The sequence below is a fragment of the Gossypium hirsutum genome, chromosome D13 (genome assembly GCF_007990345.1).
Source record: "Gossypium hirsutum isolate 1008001.06 chromosome D13, Gossypium_hirsutum_v2.1, whole genome shotgun sequence".
In the NCBI taxonomy this organism is placed as follows: domain Eukaryota; kingdom Viridiplantae; phylum Streptophyta; class Magnoliopsida; order Malvales; family Malvaceae; genus Gossypium; species Gossypium hirsutum.
Genome location: NC_053449.1, coordinates 1,537,092 through 1,548,433, shown reverse-complemented (window position 1 = coordinate 1,548,433; position 11,342 = coordinate 1,537,092). Strand labels below are relative to the sequence as shown.

General features: G+C 33.7%; 1 protein-coding gene across 1 annotated transcript; it reads right to left on the bottom strand.

Moving 5' to 3' along the window:
* Nucleotides 1–2,656, bottom strand: LOC107920679 (putative serine/threonine-protein kinase-like protein CCR3). Its single transcript, XM_016850493.2, has one exon. The coding sequence runs from the start codon at nucleotides 2,507–2,509 to the stop codon at nucleotides 95–97; it is 2,415 nt and encodes an 804-aa protein (XP_016705982.2). The 5' UTR covers nucleotides 2,510–2,656; the 3' UTR covers nucleotides 1–94.
* Between the last annotated feature and the right edge of the window lie 8,686 nt (nucleotides 2,657–11,342).

Genomic DNA, 11,342 nt, shown 5'->3' with positions numbered 1-11,342 from the left:
AAAATCCCTAAAAAAATGAAAAATCTTTACACTACAAAATGATGTATATCTAGATAAATCATTGATAGAAAAACAAAAAAGGGAGGAAAAATTTTCAATCTGAAACAAATGAAAATGCACCACTAGAGATACTGCCATGGCTACCATCACAAACATTGAATGCCCTTTCCAAATTAGAAACAATGTCACCAATTATAGGTCTTTCTTTACCTTCAGAATTCACACAATGCATTGCAGTATATGCCATTAGTTCCACTGCTTCAGTTTCATTAAGCTCTGGTGGTCCAACCCTTTGGTCCAAAACCTTAACCAATTCACCTGCCATAATTGCAGGCACTGCATAATCCACTAAGCTTATTGGGGAGCCACCATTGTCATCATTCTTGAATATAGCTCTCTTTCCTGTAAGTAGTTCTAGCATTACAACTCCAAGTCCATAAACATCACTCTTTGTTGTTAATACATTTAAGCCGTAGTACTCGGGGTCTATGTAACCGACTGTTCCGACGGCCTTCATCGGCTTGTAATTTTGGTCGGATTCCGGATCCATGAGTGAAAGTCCGAAATCTGAAACTCTTGCTGTCCAATTCATATCAAGTAAGATGTTGGATGACTTTATATCTCTATGGATTATAGGTGGAACTGCATAGTTGTGAAGATATTCGATCCCTCGAGCTGCATCCAAAGCGATTTTGATCCTCATTTTCCAAGAATTGATCAAACTACTAGTTTTCACAACATTGTTCTTATCATGTAAATGATCATGAACAGCACCATTCTTCATGTATTCATAAACCAAAAGCCTTTCATCTTTTTCATCACAATACCCAACAAGCCTAACCAAATGTTTATGATGAAGCCTCGATAAAAATGCCAATTCTGATTCAAATGCAGTCTCTTTCTCTTGGAATTTCTTGGTTTTTTGACCTGTTTCGCCTCGTTTAATGGCTACCTCGCGACCATCCCATAACTTACCTTTGTAAACGATACCGAAACTCCCGGCACCGATCTTGTTTTCGGGTGAGAAATCATTTGTGGCAGCAGCAAGTTCAGATAAGGTGAATTCTTCAGCTCTATCAGCATGTTTGGATGATGTTCCACTTCTTTGACGTTTCATTGCTCTTGAGCTATGGCGTCTAATAGTAAATGACCTTGATAAAGAACTGTTGTTTGATCCTGGACCACCATTAGAACCAACTCTTGTGATTCTTGGTTGAACTGAGTTATGTACTTTCTTTCTACCACAACAAACACCAGTCCATAAACAGTAAATAATACTACAAATCCCCATAAAACCTCCTACTGATCCAACTATGACAAAAGCCAATAACCCTCTCCTCAACGGAGAGGACCGCGACGTAACCACTGGAAGTGGAGGTGACGCCGGTAATGGCGGTGATGGAATGGTGAAATTGAAACAGGGTGAAGGTTTACAAATGTTACCATTGCCAAAACAAAGCCTGCTTGATTGAGGATATAATCCACACTCATTACAAGAAGATTGAAGACAAGGCCCTGGTAAAATCTCAGCTCCAAAAGGCAACTCCATTAGAGAAGAATTTGAAGCTGACCCATTGCTTAAAGGCCATCCAGGACCCCAACAAACAATGGAGAAATCCCTAGTGGTTAATCCACAAGTGAAATTTAAACCTGCAACAACGGATTCCATCTCGATACCTTCAATGGCGGATTCATTCATGGAACCCCAACACACAACTGTACCATTTGATCTCCTTATTGCACAACTAAAACCATCACCAAGAGCTAACCCAGAAACAAAGTTTAAACCTTTGTTTAAAGGAACATTTAATTGACCATTTGAGTTATCTCCTTTACAAAGCAAATCACCAACTGAGTTCACTCCACAAACATGGGAAAACCCAGCTTCGATATTTGAAATTGAAATGTTCCCAAATTGTTCTTCAATGGTTTTGCCTATTGAGTTACTTCCCCAACAAGAAACCCTGTTGTTTTCACTCAAAACGATCCCACATGAAAACCCAAACCCGGATGTGATTTTACCCATGGTGTAATTACCATTGGGTAACTCATCGTTGTTATTTCTATTATTTCCGATGGGTCTCCAGCAAGATACAGATGACGTCGCATTCGTCGACGTTGCACAAATCTTTCCGTCGCCGATTGCGAGGGATTTTAGCAAAACGGTATCGTTGTAGTACAAGCGTTTAACTGGAAATGTTGGGTCGTTTGTTTCCCAGCACAGGAGGCTACTACCACTGGAACGGACGGCGCAAATGATCGTTCGGCCACCGGCGACGGTGGAGTAAGAGATGTTAGGGAGGACGGAAACCGCGAACGAGGAAGCGTTGCCGGCGCGGTAACAGACAATGCGCTGAGATGGTTCGGCTGCTACGATGGCGCATACAGTGGCGGTGGCGTAGGCGACGGCGAACGTTGAACCCGAACCCAAAGCATGGGTTAACGGCGGGAAGGAGATAACGGTGAAGAAACTAACGGCGAAAAGGAAAGGGGAGAATGGTTTCGTCATTTAAAACAATCAAGCTTGACGGCGGAAGAAATGGAGTTTCCGTCCGTCGTCAGCTTCATTTGTAAAATAGTTTAAGAGCGTTTTAAGAAGAAAGGGAAAACAAGGCCGTGTTTGGTATCAGAGAAAATTGAATTAAATGAAATGTAACCGCCATTTTTATTTTTTCTGTTCAGGATTTTTTTAAGATTTCTTTCTCATTTTGTTTTTCTCACTAAATTATTAATTTACAATTTTGATTGCCCAATTTTAAAAAGTTACAAAATGATCACTAAACTATTCGAATATTTTTATTTAATCATTAAACTATTCGAAATATTTTATTTAAGTCACTAGGTTGTTAAGCGACTATTGAACGATCAATGCGATAGATCAATACTCATTGATGAGTTAAAAAAACATATATTCAATCAAAGTTGATCTGACGATCAGTGTCAAATATCAAAGAAGAAAGTTGAAGTAGCGATTTTAATATCCCAATGATTTAAATGAAAATATATGAACAATTCAATGACCATTTTATAACTTTTTAAAGTCAAGTAACCAAAATATAAATTTACTAACAATTCAGTCACCTTCTATCTTTATTTTTTAAGAAGATCTTTTTTATTTTTCTTTAGGTCCACTTGAAGTGGAAGATTTTATGAAAATATAAGATTTTTGAGATTTGGTTTCTAAACCTTTTTTTAAAATCTGGGATATTATTAACAAATTATATTATATATAACTAAGGGCTCCTTTGGATTGACGTTTACTTTCAGTGCTGTGAGTTTAGTTTTTTCTTATCTCATGCTACAGTATCGTTACAGTATCTAATATCATCGTTGTTTTTACATTAATTGTAAGTAAATGCATCGTCCATCCAAAGGGGTTTAAGTATACCTACAACAATAAAATCATAAATTTTTTTATCTAAAAAAATTATATACTTGTTTGTTTTAAAATTATATCTTTTTAAAATTAGTTACGCAATATTCATTAATATTATTATATTTTTGTCACTCGACGGTTTAACTTCTATTAAAAAAGTAGTGTTGCACCTTAATTCAAAGGTTAATGGTTAATTTAGTCCCTAAGTTATAGTTAAAAATTCATTTTGATATTTTAAAATTTTTCTTAACAATAATTATAAAAATTTTAAAAATAATCTTTAAAAAATTAATATAAAAAAGCTCTTACGGAAAGGAAAATCTAAGAATTTTACAACTATTTTTTTCATATTTAATCTTATAAATAGGAGAATAATGTATTTTAGTACACTCGAACCCATATCTTTTTGCATTGACAACAATACATATATCAATTGAGTTAAAACTCAATCGACAACTCCTTCTAACTTTTAAATCAAAAGAAAATACGGGCTTAAGTACGCTCAAACTGATACCTTCGTTATTGTTACAATTGATATTTAAATATTCAATTAAAGTAATTATTATCCATTCCTTTTATATAAAATTAAATAAATAAAATACTATTTTTGGATCAAACAAGTTTGGTGAGGTGGAAGATTAATATAAAGCAAACGCGCTACGCTGGCTTATTCGCCTTAGGTAAGCACCACTACTACAAAAGGGGACATCGTTTACGCGCCTCCGCGGTGAATAACACACGCCTCATAATCACGTTAAAATATACCATAAGTGATCGTATTTTTTAAAATTTTGGAATTTAGTCTTTTTATTTTTTTAATTTCATAATTTAGGTTCAATTATTAACACCGTTAAATTTTTCGGTGTTATATTTAAAAAAAAAGAATATTCACTTGATAACCATGTAATTAAAAAAACGACGATGTAGTTAATTTGAATTTAACAGTATTAAACCGTTAAATTCTTAAAAATAAAAATACGAGGATTAAATTCTAAATTTTTAAAAATCTTATTATAATTAATAAACATATTGTTATTGAAGTGTTGTCCACATGTTACCTAATTTAGACCAAATTGTGCTCTCTCTTTTTTTTTTTGTCTTAGGCATGCATTTTTTAAAAGATTATAAAATCCCTAAATTTAATTTAATGGCTAAATTTTGGATAATTATTTTTCAATTTTTAAGCCTTAAACTTAATTTACGAAATGGACATATGAACAAACACTTTGGGTGGGTTTGGATAGACGATTGGGTGCGGTGCGTTTAGCTTACTTTTTGTCTCACACTACAATATCGCTACAATATCTAATCTCACCGCCACCGCTGTTTTTACATTAACCGCAGATAAATGCACCGCCCATCTAAACTCACCCTTCTTCAATAGTATTGAATTTGTAAATCAAAAAAGAAGAGGAGGAAGAAGAAGAAGAAGAATGGCTTCAAATTTTTTATATAATAAATGTTATTCACATAATAATTATTTAATCCACTTATGGACAAGATGTCATGATTTTCACCAAATAAAAAAAGGAACTTATGATGATTTGATGTGAAACATGGGTGTTTTGGGAGATTAAATGATTATCAACTTCCAAATTGTCCTCCACTTAGATAAAAAAGAAAAGGGTAAATTTTATTTTTATTTTTTATTTTTAAATTTTAAATTTTAAATTTTAATAATTAAGTGTTTAACTGTTAATATTATTAAATTTATTTGTATAATAATTTAAAATTAAAGGAATACCCATTCGGTAGTTATATAATTAATATGTAATAAATTTTAATTTAATAATATTAACAATTGGATCTGATTTTTAAAATTCGAAAAACAAAAGGATTAAATTTCAATGTTATAAAAAAGTATAAAAAAATTTACCAAACTTCAACCCTTTGATAAATCATTAAGATTCTATTAGATATTTGATTTTAGAAATGAGAAGCATAAAAATATTATTTAAGTTATTATATATAATAATTTGTTACAATAACAATTCTATTTTAAACTATATATTAATTAAATAAAAATATATATATTAAAATACTTACTAGCAAATTCCAAATATATATTAATTTATTATGATAATTCTTAGAGTTTGTTGTTTAAGTTTACTACTAAAACGGTCCATACGAATGGTACCATCAAGGAAGAGGCCAATTCAAGTCATGATTTTAGGTGTGATCTTTGACTTTCATGATCATCGATACATATGTATTGAACTTTACCAACGACAAAAATTGAGATCATATTTGAATCGATGCCTTATATGACCAGTGGCGAAGCTAAGGGGGGCAAGTAGGGGCACCAGCCTCCCTTAAAATAGAAAAATTTTCATTTAGATCATTTATAATTTATAAAATTTTAAATTAGTAATGATAAAATTACACTTTGGCCCCTTAAAAAATAATAAAAATTTGATCCGTCCTTTAAAAATTATAAAAATATAATCTATTAAAATAATGAAATTATATTTTTACTATCGTAAAAATATATAATTTAATTCCGACCCTCAAAAAAAATTTTCTGGATCTGCCACTTCTTATATCACTTTGCCTCTTTGTGTTTTTCTATCTTTCCGGCTTGTGTTTGACTTTACTTTTAGATGCTTTTATAGAATTTCTTAATATCCTTTTACTTGGGATTAGTGCCATTTAAGAATGTAATTGTGATTTGATGTAAGATTTTTACAGTTACATTAGTGGTCGAATCGATTAGATCATTGATTTATCGATTTAATTATATAAATTATTAAAAAAATTTTAAAAATTCAGTTCAACCGATTTAATAATTTCTCTGAATCGAAAAATAATCGATCTGGATGTAAAAGAGGTCTTTCCAAATTGGCAGTTCATTCAATAGAAAAGGAAGAAATTGAGAGTTGAAGACCCATTTTCAACATGATGAGGTAAGTTGACTAAAAAGCATAACATTATTAGTGGTTTTGAGTGTGAAAGAAGGTAGCCAAATGCAACAAAAGCAATTGATTGTAAATAGGGCCCTATACCTCTTAAAGGTAATCATAGTTGTTTTTCACAAAGACACGGACATTGATTTTTGGGTAATGCATTCCAAATAAACACAAGTGATCCACTTTTATAATCCAAATTAAAAGGATCGTGTGTCGTCATTTGGTTGGAATTTGATAATTGTTTAGTAGAGAATGGGCCGAGCTCAGTTTCGAGATGTTGGGAGACAACCACGTGTCCTTTTAAAGTGCGAATTTTATTATCGGATCTCTTCAATTAGATCAAGTTCCGGTTTGATCTCTGATTTAATTGATTGTTGAGATCTAGGTTAGGTTGCCTTGAGTGTCGAATATGACACAAATGTTAACATGCTAGGTGAGCTTAGCTCCAAGATGTTGAGGGACAACAACGTGTCTTTCAAAGAATTGAATTTTATTAATGGGTCTCTTAAGTTAGATTGATCTCCAATTTGATCATTGATCTAATTGATGGATAAGATCTAGGTTAAGTTGTCTTGAATGTCGAATCTAATATGAATCTTAACGTGCTAGACAAGCTAAACTCTGAGATATTGGGAGACAATCCCGTGTCTTTCTAAAATGTGAATTTTATTATTGGCTCTCTCAATTTAGATAAAGTTGTAATTTAATCCTTCATTTAATTGATTGTTGGGATTTAGATTAGATAAAGTGTATATATATACATATACATATATATATATATTTCTTGGACTTTATTATTTCATCCTTTATTATTGGGTAGCCTACCCGGTTCAATAAATTGGTTTGTTTCATTTAATTTAAACAACGGTTTCTTACTTTAAATTGGTCTAGTTCATATGAATTCACATTAAATCATTTTTAAAATATTTGTATATAAATTTAATTATAAAAATATTAATATCAATATAAAATTATATTTTTAGTATTTTATTATTTTTAGCAATAAAACAAATTACTTGAATGGATTGGGCTTCAATCTTAACCTAAAACATATTTTAGAACCCAACCATAACCCATTCGAAAAATGCATCTAATTAGCATGAGGTAGAAAGGGAAGTCATACCATTTGGAAGCCTAAGGAAAAGTTTGTAATATTTATTTAGCTGACTTACCAGCTGTCGTGTGTTATCATCTGATTGGAGTTTGATAACCATCTAGTGGAGCATGGGCTAATAATGTCTTGAGTATAGGATACGACGTATATTTTAATGTGCTAGTTGAGCTCAGCTCCAAGATGTTGGGAGGCAACCACGTCTATTGAAAAGTAGATTATATTATTGGATTTCTCAAGTTAGATCGATCTCTGATTTAATTCGTAACTTATTTAATGATCGATTCTAGATTCAATATATATATTATTATTATTAAATTAAAAAAAAGTATAAATAAATAATATAATCTAGTTGGTAAAAGTATTAAGGAAGCCATTGTATTAAGAGTCAGACTACATTTTGCCCCTTCTACTCAAAAAATGGGCAAATTAGTCCCTGTATACTGTATAGTAGATCATAGAGCAAATTGGTCATTTGTATTAAAAATTTCATCCATTTCTACTATTAAAATTTGATGTGGTTAACTAGAAAACTAGGTAGTGGCATGTGGCATACTATGTGTATCTCATGCTGACTTACAAGGATCAATTTTCACCAGTATAAATAGATGAAATTTTTAACAAAAGGATCAGTAAGCTCTTTGACCTAATATATAAGGACTAGTTTGTCCATTTTTTAAATAAAGTGAGCAAAATGTAATTTAACTCCTAATACAAGAACCTCCATGATACTTTTACCTAATCAAGTTTTATTTAGAGATCAGAATAATGGGTTTCTGTCTTTTTTGTCTTTTTTTTCTCAAAATGATTCCTCTTCCCCCCATGACCATGTGAGATGTTCCCAAATCAATCTCATTACAGCTTAACCACACTGTCCTGTTGGAAAAAAGGAAGATTGAAACTCAGAAATATGAACAGTTAAATAAACAAGAGGTACCTGTTGTTCCAATAGAGTCGGAAGCGTGTAAATTATTGTACTAAAAAATCACACAAAGTTCAATTCCTAGGGAAGAGAGGTGGATCACATGGATCTCTTAAATACCAAGTCTTTCCTTAGACAGAATATCCCTTCTATAGTAATGTAATAGCACAATTAAATACTACTATTATACCCTCAAATATTGAAAGAAAAATAGGACAAGAAAGAACACAAGAGATTTAACGAGGTTCGATAAATTATACCTACGTCCTCGGGCACTAACACCAGATGATAACTTTACTATCTCCAAAGTATTACAAACAAATAGAATTCCTTAAGAATTCTCAAATGGGAGAAGAGAGAAAACTAAGAGAGAAAGATTGGTTGGGATGAATTGAAATGAGAAATGAGAAGGCCTATTTATAGTTGAGGTTCAAGGACCAAACAATAAATAGCCCATTATCTCAAGGACCAAAAAAAATTATCCCTTGCCACTTTTCCAAAGTTGGTGGTTGTCATTATTGATTGTCTCCCATTAATGTTAATGGCAACCATTATTAATTGTCTTCCATTAATGTTAACAATCTCCACCTTGAAGATTTGATTAGGATAATCACATCTTCACACACTTCCTTCAACTCCCCAAATTCGATAAAGCTATCTTTTGTAGTGCCTACAAGTGCGCTCTCGAGCGCCATACACCTGAAGGTGCTCAAATTCTCAGGATGTTAATCAAGTTCAAACAATGATTAAACTTGATTATTGTTACCACCTTGGTCATCATATCTGCGGGATTATCTGCTGTCGGAATCTTCTGAAGTAGAATTTTTCTTTTTTCAAAGACTTCCCGCACAAAGTGATATCTTACGTCGATATGCTTGGTTCTTGAATGATAGACTTGATTTTTCGCTAAATGAATAGCGCTCTGACTGTCACAATATAAACTTATGTGACTTTGAACAACTCCTAAGTCTTTCAACAATCCATTAAGCCAAATAGCCTCCTTAACAGCTTCTGTAACTGCCATATATTCTGCCTCTATAGTAGACACAGCTACTGTAGACTGTAAGGTAGACTTCCAACTCACTGGGGCTTTCGCAAAAGTAAACAAATACCCCATAGTTGAACGACGTTTATCTAAAATCACCAACAAAGTCAGAATCAACATATCCAACTACAAACTGACCAAGTGCTTCATCCTGTTCAAAAATTAAACCAACATCTACGGTTTTTCGAAGATACCGTAGAATCCATTTCACAGCTTGCCAATGTCTTTTTCCAGGATCATGTATATACCTGCTCACAACTCCAACAGCTTGTGAAATGTCAGGCCTCGTACACATCATCGCATACATCAAACTCCCAACTGCATTAGCATATGAGACTTTTGCCATATATTCTCTTTCTTCTTTAGTTTTCGGAGATAATTGAGCACTAAGTTTCAAATGAGAAGTAAGTGGGGTACTTACATGTTTTGTGTTTTCATTTACACCAAAACATTGTAATACATTTTTCAGATATTGCTTCTGATTCAAACAAAGCTTGCCTCTCTGTCTATCTCTACTTATCTCCATGCCGAGAATCTTCTTGGCCTCACCTAGATCTTTCATCTCGAACTCTTGATTCAACTGAGCCTTCAGCTTATCTATCTCTTTTTGGCTCTTCGAAGCGATTAACATATCATCAACATACAAGAGTAGATAAATGAAAGATCCGTCATGCAGCTTCTGCAAATACACACAATTGTCATATTTGCTTCTTGTGTACTTCTGCCTTCTCATAAAGCTATCAAATCGCTTGTACCACTGCCTCGGGGATTGCTTCAATCCATATAGCAATTTGTTCAGCTTACAAACCCAATTTCTACCACCAGCATCTGTGTATCCTTCGGGCTGAGTCATATAGATCTCCTCTTCTAACTCACCATACAAGAAAGCCGTCTTAACATCAAGTTGAGCTAGCTCCAAATTCAACTGTGCTACCAAGGCCAACAAAATTCTAATAGAGGAATGCTTCACAACAGGGGAAAATACATCATTGTAGTCAATTTCCTCCTTCTGAGCGTAGCCTTTAACTACCAATCTTGCCTTGTAGCGAATATCCTTCTTGCTAGGAGATCCATCTTTCTTTGCGAATACCCACTTGCATCCGATTGCCCTTTTACCTTTCGGTAATTGCGCCAACTCCCAAGTATTGTTCTTCCGGAGAGACTGCATTTCTTCATCCATTGCGCTTTTCCATTTATCACTTTCTAAGCTTTACATTGCTTCTTGATAAGTGATAGGAATATCATCAACAACGGGAAGGGCGTAGGCCATCATATCAGTAAATCGAGCAGGTTTACGAATTTCTCTCGGTGGCCTTACAACTGTAACTGGTTCTGGTGTACTTAGTGGTTCTTGGGTCAGAACCTCTTCAACCTCTAATTCCTCCATTGTGGCTGGAGAATTAGACTTATTAACTGGGCAAATCCCATCTGCTCAAACTCCACCTGTTTTGGAGTACACTCCACCTGCTGTGGAGTATTGCTCATCTGAATATCTTTATCTGCTACCTTTTTCAATGTGGCAGATTCATCAAAGGTAACATCTCTGCTACAGATCATTTTCTTTGTGCTTAAGCACCAAAGACGAAATCCCTTCACTCCAGAAGTGATTCCCATAAAGAGAGCTTTCTTTGCCCTCGGATCTAACTTTGACTCCTTCATATGGTAATATGCAGTGGATCCAAACACATGTAAGGAATCATAATCTGTAGCCGGTTTTCCAGACCATACCTCCATAGGAGTTTTTCTTTCTAATGCAGATGATGGCAAACGATTAACAAGATGGCCAGCGTATGTCACAGCCTCAGCCCAAAATTGCTTGCCCAACCCATCATTGGACAACATACATCGAACTTTCTCCAGCAATGTTCGATTCATACGCTCTGCCAATCCATTCTGTTGTGGTGTATCCCTAACTGTGAAGTGTCGAACAATACCATACTCTTGGCACACATCGAAGAACGGATCACTTTTATATTCCCCTC

Bases quoted from the DNA above. Each gene is read 5' to 3' on its own strand.
- LOC107920679 (XM_016850493.2), bottom strand. From the start codon at position 2,509: ATGACGAAACCATTCTCCCCTTTCCTTTTCGCCGTTAGTTTCTTCACC.